General features: G+C 37.1%; 2 protein-coding genes across 8 annotated transcripts in view; both read right to left on the bottom strand.

Annotated features, from left to right (window-relative positions):
• mtf1 (metal-regulatory transcription factor 1) overlaps positions 1–1,451 on the bottom strand; it is a 31,075-nt gene extending 29,624 nt beyond the window's left edge. For 2 of the 3 annotated variants that reach the window (XM_051865546.1, XM_051865547.1), the window contains exons 1-2: positions 1,295–1,451; positions 810–886 (exon numbers count right to left, since the gene is read on the bottom strand). In XM_051865546.1, the coding sequence (XP_051721506.1) occupies positions 810–832 (23 nt within the window). In that variant the 5' untranslated portion in view covers positions 833–886; positions 1,295–1,451. The remainder of the gene's footprint in view (positions 1–809; positions 887–1,294) is intronic. The other variant, XM_051865548.1, reaches the window with a different exon arrangement.
• Positions 1,452–5,352: 3,901 nt separating this feature from the next.
• Positions 5,353–20,902, bottom strand: part of inpp5b (inositol polyphosphate-5-phosphatase B) — a 32,538-nt gene continuing 16,988 nt past the window's right edge. For 4 of the 5 annotated variants that reach the window (XM_051865545.1, XM_051865542.1, XM_051865543.1 and 1 more), the window contains 13 exons: positions 19,275–19,391; positions 18,962–19,149; positions 18,736–18,847; positions 18,542–18,651; positions 15,794–15,929; positions 15,607–15,717; positions 15,284–15,449; positions 12,487–12,722; positions 10,682–10,792; positions 10,182–10,266; positions 8,113–8,240; positions 6,135–6,246; positions 5,353–5,756 (listed from right to left, as the gene is read on the bottom strand). In XM_051865545.1, the coding sequence (XP_051721505.1) occupies positions 5,617–5,756; positions 6,135–6,246; positions 8,113–8,240; positions 10,182–10,266; positions 10,682–10,792; positions 12,487–12,722; positions 15,284–15,449; positions 15,607–15,717; positions 15,794–15,929; positions 18,542–18,651; positions 18,736–18,847; positions 18,962–19,149; positions 19,275–19,391 (1,752 nt within the window). In that variant the 3' untranslated portion in view covers positions 5,353–5,616. Of the gene's footprint in view, positions 5,757–6,134; positions 6,247–8,112; positions 8,241–10,181; positions 10,271–10,681; positions 10,793–12,486; positions 12,723–15,283; positions 15,450–15,606; positions 15,718–15,793; positions 15,930–18,541; positions 18,652–18,735; positions 18,848–18,961; positions 19,150–19,274; positions 19,392–20,902 lie in introns of those variants that run through there. The other variant, XR_007925481.1, reaches the window with a different exon arrangement.

Here is a 20,902-nt window from a genome sequence, read left to right as displayed (position 1 = left end):
AAGTGCATTTGTAAACTGAAACCACTGTTTCCATGCAACTATATCAAACACACACACCAAAACTAACCTAAACACACAACAATCCAGACACAACAAGGGCTATGTCACAACACTTAGCAAGCTGACTATCTAGACAGCACTTTGGACATCATCATCAACACCTATGATGCCAAAAAAAATGTCGATAAAATGTTTTGAGTATGTGATGCTATCTAAAAAGTTGGCTTACCAAGTTATAATGGCCTTTAATGCTGTCTAGGAAAGCAGTTTACTATGTCATGATGCTGTAAATGCTCTAGGAGGGCAGCTCACTAAGGTATAATGCTCCAAAACACTGTCTAGGAAGACAACTGACTAGGTTATTAATGCCCAGAAATGCAGTCTATGAAGGCAGCTGACTGAGGCCATATGTTTTGGGACAGCTACTGTACACTAAGAATGCTTTTCTCATACTACTAGACAGTTACAAAGAGGACATTGTGTCTCAAAGTGATGGACAAACTGTGACAACAAAGAAAACTAAACAATAAGTTTTGAAGCAGGTGAGTTTATCAGACTCTTGAGGCTTCTGTCATTCTGGACACTTTCTAGAAGTTTCCATTTTCACTTTGACATTGATGACAATCACAAGTCAAGCATGAATATGTTCACATTTATCAGTCTAAACACACATAGACAAACCAGCCAACACATTAGAGATCTTAATAGCCATGCAGCCATTAATGACATGCAGTCATATATTCATTTTCAAATGTATGTTTTTAATCAAAACAAGCTGTCATGTCAGTACTGCTAACTGATTAGCTCACCTGTGTATTGAAGCTCCAGTCATTAGTTCATCTGCTTCTGTCCGATCAACATGAATAATATCCCCAAACCAAAAGGGCTGAAATAATTAAGCGACACATATTTCATATAATTAAACCGGTGGTATTTTATTAAGACTTCACAGAGAAGCTAACAGGCTAAAGTGCTAGTCACATCAATGACAGGCGTTAGCTTCATTAGCACGTCATTAACACCAGTTTATAGACTATATTATACACTGTCGTTAGACAAAAGCGCAGTTTATTTGACGTTTTAACCAGTTAAAAGTGTAAAATACTCTGAAAACGGTGACTATGTGATGGTTAAAGAACTGACATGTAGGGTATAGGATGTATGCTAACAGATTTAACCCGTTAGCATTGAACAGAAACTCTGATATCAATACAGGCCATTAAAACATCAGAACGACAACGACACGCTCTTACAGCATTAAATCAAGCAGATAAAAATAATAGCATGTATTTACCAGTGTTATAAAGACGCTAGAGTTCTGTGTAATTTTGTGTATCGGGTCCTGTCTTCATTCCTCCCCAGCGGCACCATCATGAGAACAACAGCAGCACATACTGACTCCAGATCAGTTCAGCTCACTGGATTCAGATCCGTTCACTTCACTGCTGGATTCAGTCACTCACATCACAACATCCTGTACATCTTTTCTTTTTTACTTATATCAGGGTTTCTGCACATTTTAGGACGTAGATTTAAGACTTTTAAAAGACCTTTTAAGTAAAGAAAACTGAAGGGATAAAGTGATAAATGTCAATATGCTCTCAAAATAACACAGATAAACCACTAGAACACAGAGCTGTATTAGCAATGCTTCAGAGATTCAAAACGTTTCAAAATAAGATTCAAAATAACTTCCTACCGATCTCCATTGCTTTTTAATTCATTAAAAAAGATATAAATAATTGAATACCACATATTTCTGCAATAAAGTGGATTGCTTGATGTTCTCAGTATTTTTGTCTTGTTTTCCAGTGCAAATGTCTAAAGATTTTTTAAATAAAGATACATTTATGGGTCAGTTCAGGTAAATTGGGACATTTTTTTGCCATTGGGATGACTGGCAAAAATGTCCCTATTTGAGAAGCAAAATGATATCAGATAAGAAGTCTTGTTTTCTGTGAAGAAAAATCAGCTTAATTAAAAGGGATAAAACCCTTTATATCCCATTGACATATTTGTTTTTGTTTAAACATTTTGATCAATTTCTCAGAAAACAAAACTACATTTCTTCATTTTGCTTTTCAAGTAAATGTATCTTGATTTAAGGATGTTTATACTATATTGGAAAACACTGAGGAGTGTTGCAGGTCATATTATGTACGTGTCTAATTTGCATTTTTTCATATTGTGTAGGCTAAAATATGTACAGTAAGTGCGATAGGCTGTTATGTACAGTAAGTTGACCTCACGTAGAACAAGCCTTTAATGAATTTCACTCTGCAAAGAATAGTGAAAAGTAAACTGAAATTAATACTCCACTTAGGGGTATGGTGTCTTTTGTTTTGTTTTTTTGTATAGAGTTGATCAACACAAAGTAACATGTTGTTGTATACAGACACTGTGGGATGCAGACACATCTGAAAATAATGTAAGGGAATGTGTGAGTTAACCCGTGTGCGTCCTTAAGGACATTTTTGTCTTTTTCATTTTTTTAATAATTTTTCCTCTGTTAGTGCCCACTTCATATTTTGGCAGAAGTGTGTATTTTTATTGGAATTTTAATACTTCACCCTCATTTCCTTTCCTAAATCTATTCGACACTATAGTTACAGAAAATAGCTACACTCAGGGCCTTAAGGACAAAAATGTCCCCATTGAAACCCATTAAAACTGCAATTTTTAATCAAGGGCCATTTAACTATAACATGATGCAGGATTAACAGGAATTCTGTTGGCGAATTAAAAATTTTACTATACCATTTTCTCAGGTTTGGCGTATAAAGCAAATACTCGCTTTTGTTTCCTGTTTTCTGTTTCTGCTGTATTATAGAGCCAATTGGATAAATTATACAGCTATAATTGTGTAGGTGTGTTAGTATGGATGTCAGAGTGTGGTTTGTATGTTTAATAAAAAATTGTGTGCATGTAATATTTAAGAGAGAAAAACTCTACAGTACTGCAAATAACTAATCCAACCGCTGAGTCTACCAGTGGAGCTTTGCTGGCATCTAATGGAAAAAGTTTGGTACTGCGGCCAAATGAAATCTTACTGAAAGCTCATTTTTAAAGATATCAACCTCAAATTTACAACAGAATTTGTTTAGATAAGGCTTTGATTTTCTATCAGTTTTTGAGTTCAACGTTTTTTATGAAATACATATTGTTCATAAATAGTTTTTAATAAACTTTTCAATTTCTATTAGTACAATGCATTCAAAAAAAAAAAAAAAAAAAAAAAAATTATACTGCTCTCTGCAGCTCCACTGTGCAGGAGAGATTTCTGGCTGTGAGGTGCGTTTGATGAGAAGATTGTGATTAAATATATTTAAAAAATATTAAATATTCTAAAATATTATTACAATTCAAAATAATATATTTGAATATATTTCAAATGTAATTTATTACTGTGATCAAAGCTGAATTTTCAGCATCATTACTCCAGTCTTCAGTGTCACATGATCCTTCAGAAATCATTATAATATGATGATTTGATGCTCAAGAAACATTTCAATGTAACAACATTAATGCAAAAAACTCATTTATGTATATAATATATATATAAACATTTCACAAGAAATACTATATTGTCAGCAATAAAATGTTAATTTCAGTTAATCATTTAAAGGGTTAGTTCACCCAAAAATGAAAATTCAGTCATTAATTACTCACCCTCATGTTGTTCCAAACCTGTAAGACCTTCGTTCATCTTCAGAACACAAATTAAGATATTTTTTTATGAAATCCGAGTTTTTTTTATCCCCCATAGAAAGCAACGTAATTACCACATTCAAGGTCCAGAGAAGTAGTAAAGACATCATTAAAATAGTCAATGTGACTACAGTGGTTCAACCTTAAAATGGACCTATAATGCCCCTTTTACAGAATGTGTCTGTGAAGTTTCAGCTCAAAATACCCCACAGATCATTTATTATAGCTTGTCAAATTTGCCCGTATTTGGGTGTGAGCAAAAACACGCCGTTTTTGTGTGAGTCCCTTTAAATGCAAATGAGCTGCTGCTCCCCGCCCCCTTTCCAGAAGAGGGCGGAGCTTTAACAGCTCACGCTTCGGTTGCTCAACAACAACAAAGCTGGAGAATCTCACGCAGCCAAAATGAGGATTGTCAGTAACGGTGTTCAGCCTTACATTGTTCAAACCGGAGTCGACACTGATGGAGAGACTCTTGAAGAAGTTACAACTTTTAGAAGGAAACTGGACATTTCTGAATGGTTAGTGGATAAATTTATGCAGTTGCTGTGGAGTTGATTCAACTCATTGACTAGCATGTGCCGTCATGTTAATGTTTTGTGCAAATCCAGCGTTGAATTGACCCTCGTTTGTGAAGCAGTCTGGTGTAAAATGACGGCATGACAACAACTCTCTACTACAACTCTTCCTCTTCTCTAAAGCAGCCCAACATGGCCACACCGCCTTTGTTGTGTGTTCTCGGGGGCGGGGTTTATGTAAATTTTAGGGTTAGTGATGTCACTAATCCTGGAAGAAGCTCGTTGTAGTCCCTACCAGCCGTTTGTTGTAGTCCTTAAAAAGAGCGTGATGCCGATGCAGGAACCAGCCAATACGGAGTCGGTGTTCTGACAGAGAACCTGGAAGCGTGAACGTAAACAATTCATTTGGCTGCACCGATGTCAACAAATGACATCATGCATGTGCACAGTCGGATTCTGGAAAGGAAGTCGAAATTTGGCACAACACCGGAGCTGTTCAGTCCTCAGACTCAGATTTATGAGTTTCCGTCAACACTATTTACAAGAGCTCTGTAAGTTGTTTACGTTCATCACTACTTTAATGTATGTGCTTTGAAACATGAGGTGATTTGACGCTTTGCTAAATCTGCTGTGCACGAGCGTTCATGTGTTTTGAAGGAGGCGTGGCTTTGGAGAGCGTTCTGAAGGGAGGGTGGGATCTCATGCTTTCAAAGCTAACTTAAGACCAGCAGAAACTCTGTTATATGGAAAGAAAGAAAAATGTAAACAAGCAGCAAACATATTATTAATATATGTAACACTAATGACTAGAAGACTAGTACCACAGTAATTATATAAGAAATTTCTAGTTATTTATGTCAATGGTGACTATTATCTACAGGCAGGTACAGTCTGAGACCTGTAAAGGTTTTGAGGAATGAACCTTTAACCTGTACCAACATATGTACATTCTCTTTCTATAATGTTCTCTTAAACCAGTCATTATTTTAATGCTTTATTGATGTTGCTTGTGAAAAGACTTAAAAGACAAAGATCTACATGGTATAATACTACATTTTTTTAATTAAATTCTCTAAATGAGTTTGCATCCACTCCCCTAATATGAGCAAGAAAAACACAAACACTGAGATTGTTGTGATTGTTTAGATTTAATATAAAAGAACAGCTGTTCTGTATTTACAAACATCCAAAATACAAATATATTTCATTAAATAACCATTATTTTTCAAATAAAAACTCCCATCTGATTTGTCATAAAACCAATTAGTTTCAATGACGGTTTAAAATGCTCTGAATTAAATGGCAACTACAAAGTTTATGGACATAATTCTGCTGATACCTGGAAAAAACTAGGCATGTGAAACAAGGAAAGGCAACATGATGACGCAGTCCATTATTCAGGTAATTTATCATGAATGTCTCTGTCAGATGGGGTCTGGACCAAGAAATGCTGGAAAAACTCCTTCACCTTTCTTTTCTCTGTGGGATCTTGCTTTGTGGATGACCTAAGCAGAAGGCCAGCGAAGACCGGGCCTGTACACAAAAGAGAAATGTATCAGTCAAACTGTCAGCTCGGTGATGTTTTCCAGGCCTGGAAAGCTCTTGAAATACCCTGATACTTTCAGGTTTTCCATGACTGTAGGAAACCTGGAAAATCAAAAACTTAATATTTTCTTGTTTCCTTAACCAAGTGCACATGAGCAGACTTGTTAATAATGTTTTAATGACTAATAACAATATAGTGAAATTACAGAATGCAAAGTCAACATTTCAGCTTCAGTGTTTGCCATCTTTTAATCTTGAATAAAATAAGGTTTTGAGTTCTGCTTTCCACTGAAACTGGCCTGTGCTCTCAAAATCTGCAGACAAAAATACACAAAAACAAGTACTGAAAGTGCAACGCCAACCGACCTAAAATAGTGGCGTCCAGCCGATTGTATGCGGAGTGCTTCAACAACTCTTGAAGGAAGGCCATTAAATAGTTAAAAACATTTTTATGGCACTGAGGTAGAGTGGAAATTATCTGTGGACAGAAAGAAAAATGAAATGTTACAAATATATTGATTATAAAGCAAAAGCTTCAACATTTTCTGGTTTATTAAAGTTTTACGCCATATCCGCATTGAGGCAATTTGCATGGCAAACACAAGATAAACAACACAATCCATATAATTTAAAGTTTAAGTTCCTAGTTTTGTTTGGGAGTCTCCTACAACAGGTTTATATGCATCCAAGGTCAAAAAACACTTTCATTTTCTCATAATATCCATTGCAGCATCAGCTCTTTTCTCACAGTGTCTGAAAAGGATTCAGTCTCTCTAAACTCCTCCTTTCTGTGAGCCTGCTCTGCTCTGATTGGTCAGATTGTGATTGGTCACGCTCATTAGCATTTCAGCTCTTCCTCGGCACTTGATACACAGTATTATGAACAGTAATAATAGCGTCGGTTTTACTGTATCAATCTCATCAAAATGGATTTGCTTTCTCAGCTCAGAAAACAGCGTCTTCTTGACATGAACAACACAAACCAAATGTTGTTCAGCCAATGAAAACCATAGGCTGGCATTATGCAAATTTGTTATATTGTTACATAGGCTTGAGCAGGAAGTGAGACTGGAATTACTGACGACTTGTTTCAGGCAGTTCAGAATCGATTCTTTCTTTTGGGAAACAATAGCCCTCATTTAGGAAACAAAACGTACGACTGCTGGAGTTGCTGGAGAACTGAAATGAGAGCACTTTGATCATTTGGATTATTTTACAGTCCAAGAACCGACACTTTTTAAATCGATCATTATTCGTTAAACAACAAGATTAGAATGGCAAATTAAAATTAAATTCAATTAGAATAGATAGGTGTCTGTGACCCTTTAAAAATACCACAGTTTTTTCTCCCAAGGATTTAGTTTTACATGCGCAAATAGCAGCATAAAAAACACGCTCCACAAACAAGTTCACGGAAACTGAGCCGGCAGAAAGCACATTGTGTTTGTTTTCTTTATTTAATTTCTTTTTTTTAAATCATCTGGTCGAGCACACACAATATCAGTTCTACCACTGCTAGTTTGACATTTCAGCGAACTAAAATCAACCAAACACAAGTCACACTGCTGTACAATCTGAGCCGGTCAGCGTGCCCAGCGCCCCACCACACACATATTTTGGATGAATTACACATTTTCAACTATGATGTTTTACGTGGATATCGGAGCGTGAGTGAAGTACAAAGCCTTGTTTACATAATTAATATAGTCTAGCAACCAAATATTATATTGTGAATATGGAAACATTTGGATTCGTGCTGAATGAGCCTATGTGAGCCCAATGCTGTGTAAAATGAATTTCTCTTTCATGAGATTACTTCCTCTTCGTGGCCGGGTTACGTTTCTCCATGCTGTGAACTCCAGGGTCGAGGCTCCTAAACCGTGAATTTTAGGGGTGTGATATTTAAATGACGATTGTTTTCAGCCGCCACATTTATCAACGTACGATCGTTCGTACGATAGGATTGCCAGCATACGAATGTTTGATGAATCACACGTGAACCCTGTCATAAGATGATTTCTGCACTCGTTTCTACTTTACAATAAATGAGGCCCAAAACCTCCATTTATCTGCACTTTGATCTTCAAATAGCTGCTATATTACACACTACATGAAAAATTATATCTGAAAAAGCATAATAGTGACACTTTATAATACTTTATTAGGCATTTCAACTTGACAAGACAGAAAATCTAATATGTGTTCAGGTGAAACATTCTGAAGTATTTCAGAATGTTTCTAAATAAAAAACATAGTATCATAAAACTTACAGTCCAACAGGAAATGTTTAGGAACTTGAATAACATTTTCTAGAAACATCTGATTCTTCGGAGACGGCACTGACCTGTCTGCACTGGCTGCTGTCCGAGCAGCGGTCTAAGCACTCCGGGTAGAAGGAGAAGGGAACCACGGGTTCAGGGAGGGCATCGAGGAACAGGAGCAGGGCTTCAGCCACCGAGTGGTTACTGCCAGCTGACAGGGCTCCGGTCAAGGGCACTCAACAGACAGGAAGATGAGCACTACCAATAATTCTCCGCAGGGTTATTATTTTTAACAAAACTTAAACCATTAAAACATTTCTGTTAATTGAAATAAAGCGGAAATAAAATAAAATATAAATATTAGTTGAAAAGCTTAAAATGAATAAAAATTAGAAATGTTGCCTTGGCAATAAACTGAAATGGGTTTAAGTTGAAGCACTAAAAAAATTAAATGGAAATAAAAATAAATTAAACCTAAATAGCAATATTAAAAAAACAAAAAAAAACAACAAGAAATTACTAAACTACATTAAAAAAATATGAAAAATTCAAGATATCAGTAAAATTAAAATAACCTGATACTCCATCATGGCCAATTTTAATCATACTCCTCCTCATTTCCATTAAAAATTATACCGATATGCTTTCCATGTGCTCTGTTATATGCATTGCATTCATGTCCTACATAGATTTAATTTTTAAAAATGATAATTCGTAGCCAACTGTAGCCTGTCTGCACAACCTCATCAACTGTTTTACAGAAGAGCAGATCACCTTAACTAGTAACAATTCAGTACTCATTTGTAAGATAAAAGTGTCTGCTAAATGATTCAATGTAAATGTAGCCCAGGAAATTACTGGAAATAACTGAAGTCTGTATGTAATGTAATTCGAGTCATATTTGTTTAGGCTTATAAAGACCTGAACAAAAAAAATAGGCAAGATAAAGTTAAAAACTACTTTAAATAATGGGCAAATAACAAGTAAAAATAGCTTGAGTAAAGCCCAGGATACATTGCACAATTTTCGGCTGTTATTTTATTTTATTTGATTAAATTTTAAAGTGCCCCTATTATGCTTATCTGATATCCTCTTTCATGTAGTGTGTAATATAGCTGTTTGTGAACGTAAAAGGTCTGGATAGTTTCAAAGATGGAGTTTTGTCTCCTAAAAGAAAGAAGCGATTCTGACTTCCTGTTATCCGCTTGTTAAGTCGTGACGTAAGGAACGGCGTTTCTGGGTCTAAGCCTCGACTCGTTTCACTTGAGAATGTCATCGCGATGGCTGTTTATGAGCGTTATTTATTCATATTAAGTGTTTAACATTTAAAAAAAGTTAAACATTTAAAATACTTAGTCTACACAACATTCTCCGTGCTCACAGCGTCACAGACATTAATATTTTAATGATTTATAAAAGATGAATCACTATCTGGCCATCTGGGATTTTGGTATGGAGATAAAGGTTATGATTATTATTTTTTGATAGTATTACACCACATCGTGTGTGTATGTTAGCACAATTTGTTGTTTTCTTGTGGTACGAGACAACCGAATAAACCTACGTAGGTTTGTAACTAATTTGCATAATTCCAGCCTATGCTCTTCATTGGCTGCTGGAGAACAGTGTCTGCTTTGCCCCACCCTCAAACACTGTAGTTGTATCAGAGACTGGAAGAGTTTGGTTTGTGTTGTTCATGTCGAGAAGACGCTGTTTTCAGAGCAGGGTCACGGAGAGGTGGGGTTTAGAGAGACTGAATCCTTGACCGAAGCGTCTCAGACATTGTGAGAAAACAGCTGATGCTACAGTGGATATTATGAGAGAATTAAAGCGTTTTTTGACCTGATGCATGTAAACCTGTTGTAGGAGACCTTACGGACCTTTAAAATAGCATAATAGGGGAACTTTAATGTGACATAAATATTACGAAAACTCCTTCAGTCTTAACTGTTGTATTGTTCCATTATTCCATTGGACTACACTTGGAGTATCTCATTTTCTCCTGGTCTATTTGTGCAGTGGCAAAAAAGAAGAAAAGCACTTAAATTTCTGAATTCTCCAGAAATGAAGGAGACTTTGAGTTGAAGTAAACTCTGAGTCAGTTCAGACCACAGACATTTATTATACACAACAGTGACCGTGTGAAGGATACGGAGAGTGTCCAAGCTGCCCGTGTCCAAACAATCCCGAATCTCCTCGAACTCACTGCGCAGGCCGGGCTGTTGAAAGAGGTCTTCCTGTAATATAGACAAGGACAAATACTTCATCACGGCTGCTTTCAAAGTCCTTGGATGAACTCCAGGCATTGTACTTTAAAGTTTCATTTACAATCAGTCTCAGTCAATCACATGTGTAATTGTGCAGTACATTCAGTCAGCCGTCTCAGAACAACAATGGACGATTTGGGGAAGCTTTAATTTCGTGTTTCGGGTTATTGAAACAACTCCCACGGCAAGCGGAGGTTAATTTCCTCGACAGATTCCTGCTTTAGTGTTAGTGTTACTATGGAGAGGAGCTCAATGGGTAGACCATAACAAAGACAAACAGCTTTCAGCAGCACAGAATTACAAAAGCACGGTTTAAATGTTTTAAGACAGGCAAAGAGACGAGTTTAAGCAAGCTTAAAACATAAGGCAATCCTGATGTCCTGACCTGTTTTTTTGCATAACGGAAGAGATGGTCCACCATCATCCATAATTCCTTGGGGATTTCTTGAGGTTTATCCGTCTCTGGGTTACTCGCATCGCTATTTGACTTCATACTCTGATATAACAAATGAAAAGTATGAGGAAAATTAATAATTAACAGATAATTATATATAAGTTTTTGATAAACAGAACATTTAAATACAGAACAGCATACAGTCCACTCATGTCTCTGATTGCAAAAGGCCTTTTTGAATCTAAACCTAGAGACAAGGTTCATTTATAATACATTTATAATGTAACAAAAGATACTATTTAAAATAAATGCTATTCTTTCTATTCATCAAAGAATCCTGAAAAACAAGTAGTATCATGGTTTCCACAAAAATACAAAGCAGCACAACTGTTTTCAACATTGATAATAATCAGAAATGTTTCTTGAGCAGCAAATCATCATATTATAATGATTTCTGAAGGATCATGTGACACTGAAGACTGGAGTAATGATGCTGAAAATTCAGCTTTGATCACAGGAATAAATTACATTTTACTATATGTTCACATAGAAAACAGCTATTTTGAATTGTAATAATATTTTACAATATTACTGTTTTTACTGTGTTTTTGATCAAATAAATGCTTGGTGGACAGAAAGAGACTTTTTTCAAAAACATGAAAATCTTACCAACCTCAAACTTTTGAACGGTCGTATATTTTATTCAATACTACGAATTATCAATACAGATGTAATTAAAAATGTTTTTACCAGATATTTGAGTCCTATATCATTATTTGATTACTTGATTGATCTGATCATAACCCTTCTTCTTCCAGTGATATTCCTTTTTCTACAAATCCCGCTTGCTTACTCTCTCTCCTCCCCCATCATGAGTGGACACGCCCCCTACTGCTGATTGGCTACAAGTGTTGTGCTGCTCATATGATTGGTCCAATCCACTTTGTTTTTCTCCTATTTACGCAGCCAGGACTATGTAGAAACACAATTTTTTTCAGCACACACAGAACAAACATCACAAAAATGGTTTGTTTAGGTGTTGTTCTTGATTTTCAACAGTGTTTCTCAGAAAACGCTTTCTGCACCTTTAAACTGTATTGTAATTAATAAAAGTTCTGTATCAGTTAGGATGCTCCTAGTCTCAGCCTCAGACGTCACATGCCCATTAAGGCATAAAGTGCAAAATAAGGGAAACACTTTGAGAGTTTCAAAGTTGTCATCTAATTGGTTGAATTCTCCAGAATATCCTGGGAAATGCATGTCGTGTTCTGTAACGGGCCGCCAGGAAACAAACCCGCCATGACGCCAAACCCCCTCATGGAAGGAGAAAGCCGTGGTGTTAACAACTGTAACAGTTGCGCTTATCAGGATCAACTAAATGCTGTATTTTCAAAAATATATGTGAAGTTCACAGCTCCATTGTTGCAATAAACTTGCATGACTTTCTTGTATAAATAATTTATTAGATGCATGCCAATCTGTTATTGTTGGGACAGCGACTTTACATTTTCACAGCCCTAAACATGATACGGAACAAAACAAACTGTGATTGGCTGCTTTACATGTCAGTCAGACGGCCTCTGGGCGGCCCTTGGCCAATGAAAGCTGCAATAGAGTCCAGACCTTCTGCCGTCAGTCTGAAGATTTGGCTACACAAGACTAAGATGCTCCCTCAGAGAGTAGCTGTCTATGTAGGGAGTAGACAGCAGGGCAGATCACTAGGTTTTGAAACAGCTTGGTTCAAAATGATCTGTCACAAACAGCAGTACTTTTGAGTTTCTAATGGCAGATCTCACCAGCTCTCTGACGGTCTCCAGTGGCATCTCCTGGATGGGTTCCCTCAGCAGGCACAGTGTACTGAGAGAAGAGCCGAAGCAGCTGGGCAGGTAGGAGCCCGTGATGGAGATGAAGTAATCTTTACCCCTCTCCAGGTGCAGGATCAGGATGTCCTCCAGCTGCTGCTGGCCTGAGTTCAGCTCTGGAGCGGTAGAGCGGTTCACAAACACCTCCAGGTCGATGTCCACACTGGCACCTACACAAACACCACAATGACATCAGAGGAGCGAACAGTTTTCATTGCATTGGGAGAAGTGAAAGCAAATTAGACTTGGTCAGCTTTAATTGTTAATGTTGACTGCACAGTGTAGTTGGTACACAATAGGGCTTTTCACACTTGAACTAGTTAACCCTGGGTCATCTTAAAGGGGACCTATTATGACCCTTTTTACAAGATGTAAAATAAGTCTATGAAATATGAAGTCTTAGTTAAAAATACCCCACAGATAATTTATTATAGCATGTTAAAATTGCCACTTTTTTGGGTGTGAGCCGTTTTTGTGTGTGTCCCTTTAAATGCAAAGGAGCTGCTGCTCCCAGCCCTCTGTTAAGGAGAGGGCGGAGTTTCAAGAACTCATGCTCCGCTATACTGGCAACAACAAAATCTCACGGCACGCACCAAAAATGTCAGAAAGGGTGTGCAATTTTCATGTGCAATTTTTAACTAGGAAACTCTTGCTTACAATAATTCTGATAGTCCAAAAAATCCAGCGTTGAACGTTTGTGAAGCAGTCTGACGTAAAATGACTGGCACAAATGTACAAGACTTTACTTAGTTTCTTCAGGACATTTCCTTCGAAAATGAAATTGGCGCCGACATTGTACAACTCCAGCTGCTACAGAGAGGATACAGAAGTGGCGGACTCTGTGCTTCTCACTCAGGGGTGTGTCTATGCTAATAGGGCAGATTGTCACTGGTTGTGGGTGGGGCTTCTCCCTACGAAGATGTCATTGTAGGGGAGAAACTGAATCAGCTCATTTGACTGCTTCTGATTTATGGGAATTATAAAAAAAAAAAAGGAGTGAGTGGATTTTTATCATTATAAGCTGGTTGTTTACACATACTGCGGACACACGTCGGTGTTCAAACACCTTACCTGTACATTCCTTAACCCTGGGTTAACGTCCATATTTGCAAAATGTTTAAATAAAGGCTCTAGCGTTGCGCATCCTCATATATATATATTTTTTTACCCATCACCATTTGACATTTTCCCCCTCCAACTCTGAAAATGTTTACATAACACGCTGTTTCTATGACTGTCCAAAGCACATGAATACGAGGCATGTGATTGGCTGTCAGTTGCTAAGCATCTAGTCATAACATTGTTTCACACTGCACACGTTTGGCACCGCAATGTGGTGTTAACAGAGCAAAGGCTCTAATCCTGCTCTGGTGCAGGTTTTGATAAGCCTGGGTAAAAAGTGGTGCTAACCCCACTTCTAAATTACAAGTTAAATGCGGTGTTCAGAACGACGATAAGCACAGTATTGGAAAAAAATCATTTTGTGTTTTGATGAAGAAGAATAGCAATAAACATCCTGCTTCACATAGCTATAGAATACATATCAAGTATGTTCTGATTGGACGTGGCTTGGTTGTTTCAAGCAGCATTTTGTAAGTGAGGACAGAAAAATTACTTGGTGTTGAAACTAGTTGTGTCACACCTGCTTGTGTTGGGAAACTTAGTAAGTGAAATAACTGATGACATATTAGCAAATAGAAGAGGGTGTGAAACTTCAGGTCTCGACAATAACGACTGCCTGATGGCCCCGAGGCCAGCGTAAACGTCACTTTGGAACGTAGACGCAACTGTCACTTGCCTGATCAGGCCAATGCTGCATCATGAAAGTTAATCATTCGCATGTGTTTTTAAGCCTTACCAATTTAAATATTCAAGTGCAAGAAGACACGAAAATCAATAGTGTGAGAAGTTTTGCGAGCGCACACAACTGAAGCACGCACTTAGAAAGCTGCTTCTCAGACAAAGTGCAAATGCTGAATTGAGCTCTCTTTCACGTTTTCTTGCACTTGAACGGACATATTCACACGAAATGATGTCAAAAAATGCCGGTCTCAGCAAGTATCCTAATAAACAGTCTGTTTTCTGTTCTCAAGTGAACATAAACAGTTGAGAAATAAAAATAATAAAAATAAAATGCATGTGTAACAGTATATTGGATCTGTGCAGTATTCCTGCTGCTGTCTTTGTTTTAATGTTAATCAAACGACAAAGAAAAAAAAAAAAAAAAAATCACTCACTGCTCTTGACCGAATATCGTTTGTAACTTTAATAAGAATTCATCTATGTTTAATTTATACAGTAAAGACTATGCAGTGCTATTTTACATTTTCTCTACCTGAAAAGACTTGAAAAAGAAAACCATGAAAAGCAGTGTTTATTTTATTTGTATGCTTGCTTTGTCGTATTTGTGCTACTTCTCGTAATTTGATTATTTGTTCTGATTTTATTACTGACAGTTTACTTGTCTTTAACAATATTTGAACGTTTTGTTTATTAAGGTTTTGGGTCAAAAACAACAAAGACATTAATTAGGCCTATTTTATTTATTTATTACTTTTTTGTGGTGGTAAAAGTAAAAGTTTGAACCACTGGCCAGTAGAAAAAATCCTGATCCCTGAACATAGCTAGTCAATCTCAATAAAACAGTAACAGCTGGTCGTTTTAGAATTGCTACATAGAAGTCACTCTGAATATAATGGTGAATATAAGTGTAGTGGTGAAGCCATCTCACCCTGGGCCAGGAAGCCTTTAGACGGGTTTGCTGTTAACCAGGGCTTGCAGTAAGCCGGCTCGTCCAGCTTCTGAATGAACTCAAACTGACACGGCACCTGTCCATCGTTGTGAACGGTCACAGTCTGTGCCTGATGCTGCATGAACTTCACATCCTCGAAGTGGAACTACAGAAAGACACCAAAAGGAAACATGAAGCATTCGTTTTCCATTTAGAGACTAAACAAGTAAATACTGACTTGCGCTGCAGAAAAAAAAAATACAATAAAAACTGCAATAATGACAACTGAGACACCTGGGATGACGGAAGATGAAACGGCTCACCTCTCTTTGCGACAGCGACACTGAAGGAATACAATCATTCTCCAGTCTGTCGATGCGCCTCACGATCTCCTCGAACGTCCGTTTGTAGGACTCCTCGTTCACAACCTTGATCTGTGCAGAGTAATGGCAGATGTCAGTAAGGGGATAGAGAATGAGGACTGTGTATGATCGTGGCTGGTGTTCTCACCCCTATCTCTAGCAGAGAGCTGACGGGTTTGTGGTCACTGGTCTTCAGGGTCATGTGACTCTGGTAATTGAGCTGTTTAATGCTCTTCCCCCTCCACAGGATGCGGTCACACCACGCTGGAACTCGACACTTCTCACTGCATAAACACAAACACACACAAAAATACAGCTAAGAGCAGCAATAATGGGGCCAAGCCCTTCCAAAGGTTCTATGAGTTCAAAGAGCAGCTAAAAAAATAAAAATACAGTGAGGCTACAGGACCTTCAGTGCTCGGCCCCTAACTAACAGAGCGTGATGGATTAGTGCATTGCTGAGCCGACGATTTTGTGTCACACAGGATTTAAACTGGCAACTATCGCATGTGCCACTCATAGCGTCATAGCATTTAAAAATGACTGCAATTTATGACAAATTTCAAAATGGCAGACATGCAATTCATCCGATCCTGGATTAAATCAGTACTGATGGATTTAGCATGACCAAACATTTCAAAAGTTATGAGCAAAAAGAGCCATTTTTCAGATCTCATGACCTGTAGGTGGCGCTGTTCCCAAATTGCCAATTGCACCCTCAGATCATGGTGTTGATGAAGTGTACCAAGTTTCGTTTCGATAGATAAAACTATTGCCGAGATATTGCATCGAATGTAATTCAGAGTAATCAAGAGTAATTGGCTGTACTAAGAAATTTGTTTCTAGGACTTCAAAAAGGGCTCAAAAGTTATGACCAAAAGAAAAGTGAATTTTTGAACTGGTGGTGGCGCTATAGATTTGGTCCTAGAAACCTCAAAGTTGGTCAGGTTACTATTCAGGACCACCTCTATAAGTGTGCCAAATTTCATCATATTTCTATGTATGGTTCATAGGGCTGCCATTTACTATCAATTGGGAAGAATAATAATAAAGAAACTTGGGCAATAAAAAAAACAACAACAACAACAACACTGTGTTGATGAACTAGTCAGACAAGAAATAAAAGTGTTTTGCGAACAATTGCCATTTCATACTTGTATAGCATTTTATTATGTTTTTAAAAAATAGTTTTATTTTCTTCAATCTGTAAGGCTGCGAAATCTTGGCAAAAAACACTTGACCTGGTTTCAATATTTTGCTTTTCTGTGATATATATATATATAGCAATATGCAAAAACTGACTGTTCTTTGTTTGTTTGTGATTAAAAAATAAAAATATAAATAAAAATAAGAAATATATTGTAATAAAGTACAGCTGTAAAATTACAATACTTATATATTTATGTCTATTTTTATTCACTTTGAAATCAAACATTAATGAAATCAAAATTGAAAATTCTTGTTTAATATGGAATATTGCAGTGTTTATTATAAATGATTTATTGGTGCACATCAATATTGTTTTAACATCATGTTCCTGGTAATCTTGAATCAGAATATCTTCCCCTCCCTGTTCTCTGATGATGAGGGCGGGGCATCCTGTCGCTCACATCAGATCCACCAATAGCAAACCACAACCATCCAATCAGTTCTTCACGGACAAAATCAAGCCCCGCCCTACATTTGTTTTTGTTCCAGAAGCCGTTTCACTCAGATATACGTCACAATAGGGAAGAAGAGACGAGCACAACTTCCTTTTCATGTCGACTTTAAGCTTTTATTTTTAAAAGTTTATTGGCAAATAAATTTATCACGTATAAATATGCTACTTAGGCTTCTGGAGTCGTTTTTTGTGAGAAAATTTTACTTACGCATCTGAAAAATGCCAAATCGGAAGTGACGTAACGGGAGGGAGTGCGGTCAATATAAACAATATGAAAACAATGGATCGCAATGACAGTTCGGACGCTGAGGAAATTGTAAATGTTTATTCATACTCGTATAACAGACCACAGCCATAATTAGCCTGCTATGTGGCTAAGAGAGCAGGACTGTATGCATTTGTGAACATAATTTGTATTCATCAGTGTTGAAATTGATTCAAGTAAAAACGGTGAAGGAGCATCGCGTGTGTAAGTTTATTCATTTAATATCTTCACTTACAGGAGTATTACAATGTTGAACTCCCTATCGTCGGGATGATAATCCTCCGGTCTATAATGAACACGTTTTTCGAAGCAGATGCAGAAGTGAAGTCCCGTCTCTTCACCTGCACAAAACACACCCCGACACGGAAGATAGCAGCGTCCTTTTTCTTGTTAGTAAACCTGTGGACTCGATGTCCTGACAGGCTGGAGTTTGTGCAACCTCCACAAACACAATAATTTGCCATGACGATGATAAATTAAAATACAAAAACTACCAAAAACACACTGAATCACGACCGCAGTTACTGAATACCATCCTACTCTGAACTGAGTCAACACAGAGCTCGGCGAACGACTCCCTCTCGTGATGTAAAATGACGCGACGAAAAAGCGGTTTTTAAAGAGACCGTCACTTTATCTACTAAATTCATGCCCTTATGTCCTGCAAAACATTTTTAAATCCTGCAGTATCTTTTTATATGGCATTTTCATACATGGTTATATATTCATCTCGAAAAAATTTTTTAACCTGCAATATGCACTTTAAGCCATACTGTGATATTGATCTTATTTTGAATATCATGCAGCTCTATTACATTTAGAATGTTAGTAATTTTTCTTACAAGGACATCGCTATGTGGGGCTCTGAGTGTGGTTTTAGCACATTGTTATGTGTTCGTTTATTGTATTTTGTGGAGAATATTAGCTCTTTTATTGATAGTGTGACAGTGGGAATGATGTTTTCTGACCTCGTATCCCACTGATCTGAGCCAGTGTCGTATTTGTATGTGGGTTGGAAATCAATCTCTCCCTCTGTGAAGCCCACAAACACAACCTCCTCATCCATCTGCCGCTTCAGCTGAAACACACACACATCCACAGTCATTCATGTTTCCATATAACTTGACATTATCCAGAAAAACCACAGCTGTGTTCGTCTTACCTGGTCATAATTACACAGGGTCTCAAAATCCTTTTTAGCTATTAAGTCCTTCACATGATCAACTTCAAGTTCACTTATTCGGTAGTTTAGATCTCCCAGCCATAACACAACACTGGAAAGGGGAAAAAAAAGAGAGAAACTTGACGATAAAAGACTTAAACAGGGAGAATCTGACATTTGTCTCTAATTAAATCAGACATGGCCGGCTGTCGTGTTTAGTTCATACTCGTGTTTCATGATGGTGAGGGGTGGTAGTGTGGGGTCATCCTGCCGGAATTGAATCCTGCGGCAAATGTCCTTAAAGTCCTGATTGCGTCTTTCGAACTCGTCGGTGTGTGCAGCGAGGTGGGAGTTCACCACACAGATATCCGAATTGTGAAACTGGAAGCGGACGGCTACTGCACCTTTATTACCCTAAAGGAGAAAGAAGGCTATTTGAATGTTATATGCTTATGCTTACATTTTCTAATTTAGGACAACAGTTGGAGTCCATTTTTAGAGATGGTAATGTTAATATGCTACAAAAAACATGCACTCACCATCCGTCCCATGACGCCTGTGCCGACGGTCTCGGCCTCCACCTCAGAGATGTGCTCCGCATGCTCCTTCTTCACATAGAACAACAGCATGATTCCCACCAACCGCACCAGCTTCACCTGCACAGACAGCAATACTCTTACAATCATAATAAATGGTTGAAAAATTAAACAAAATGACAATGGGCATGTTTACACACACACACACACCGATACGCTGATAACTCCCAAACATCAGCTTAATGAATTAACCTGTTGACCCAGTTTACAAGCAAACCAATAACCCGGTAACACAAGTACACCACGTTTACAAGACTTTATTACATGTAGTGACATCAAAGCCTAATCATTCGTGTATCTGATGTTAAATAAATAAGCATTACTTTAAATAAACCACTTCTATACTTCAGCTGCACAGGACGCACATGCATTGTCTTATTAATCATAATCGGGGTAAGAATGTGCACGTAAACGCACTCAAAGCCATTTCAAAAAAATTCTTGACTTCATACTCTGAGATGAAGTCAGAGTATGGCAAAAATAAATAAAAAGCATAATAAAAAACTCTTTTTGTGTTTCACAAAGAAAAAACGGATGGAAACTTGTTTCTGCCACGAAATAAAAAAGGTAATTCCGACTTTTTATCTCAATTCTTTTTATCTCACAATAAACTCCCAATTCTGACATTTTTCCTCAGAATTGTGGGATATAAACTTGCAATTACAAGAAAATGCCTGAAGTGTGAGCTGAATAATTGTAAGATATAAACGTGCAATTGAAGAAAAAGTCAGAGTTGTGAGATAAAAAATTTGCAATTACCTTTTTTATTTATTCCGTGAAGGAAACAAACTTTCATAAAACAACAACAACAACAACAACAACACAGGGTCTGAAAAACATGGGGGAGAATAAATTGTAACTGTTTTCATCTCTAGGTGAACTATTATTAATATTATAATTCCTTTAATTGCTTATTTACTGACAGCTAGACTAGTAAGTATTTTGTAATTAATTAAAAGCCATCCATATCAGCAGGGTTTCTACAGGTTTCATCAAATCTAATTTAATGCTTTTTAATGCCAATTTTTAAATTTGTAATGCCATCTATATATGTCGCTAAATGTCGATAGATGACATCATACGGCAAATACAATATTCATCATGTTGTTGTATTCACATTCTGCCAAGTGTCAGCCCTTTACATTTGTTTGCTTCTCTGCTGCTACCCTTTTTGCTCACATAATATATTTTAATACAGCCAAATTCCCAATATTGTTGTCAGACAATATGAAATGTTGACTGAAACACGGCCCATTAAGACTACATACAGGCCTCGACATTAAGCCTTTTCATTCACTTGTACGATTCTTGTACGATTCATGTAAAATGTATGATTCATCTTTTATTTTAAAATCTTAAATTCGATCAATAAATTGAATTAGAATAAGACACTAAGGGCTGTTACCAATCAAATTAAATAATTTACAAATTTACAATAAATTACAACTGCATTAAATAATGTTATGGGATTGTAAGAAATGTTGGGGAAAAATGATACTTTAAAAAATTAAACTAAACCACCAGTAGGTGGCGTAAAGTAACCGTCTTAATAAGTGAGTCATTCATTTAAA

Source organism: Ctenopharyngodon idella, chromosome 16 (genome assembly GCF_019924925.1).
Source record: "Ctenopharyngodon idella isolate HZGC_01 chromosome 16, HZGC01, whole genome shotgun sequence".
In the NCBI taxonomy this organism is placed as follows: domain Eukaryota; kingdom Metazoa; phylum Chordata; class Actinopteri; order Cypriniformes; family Xenocyprididae; genus Ctenopharyngodon; species Ctenopharyngodon idella.
This window is presented reverse-complemented; position numbering and strand designations above follow the sequence as displayed.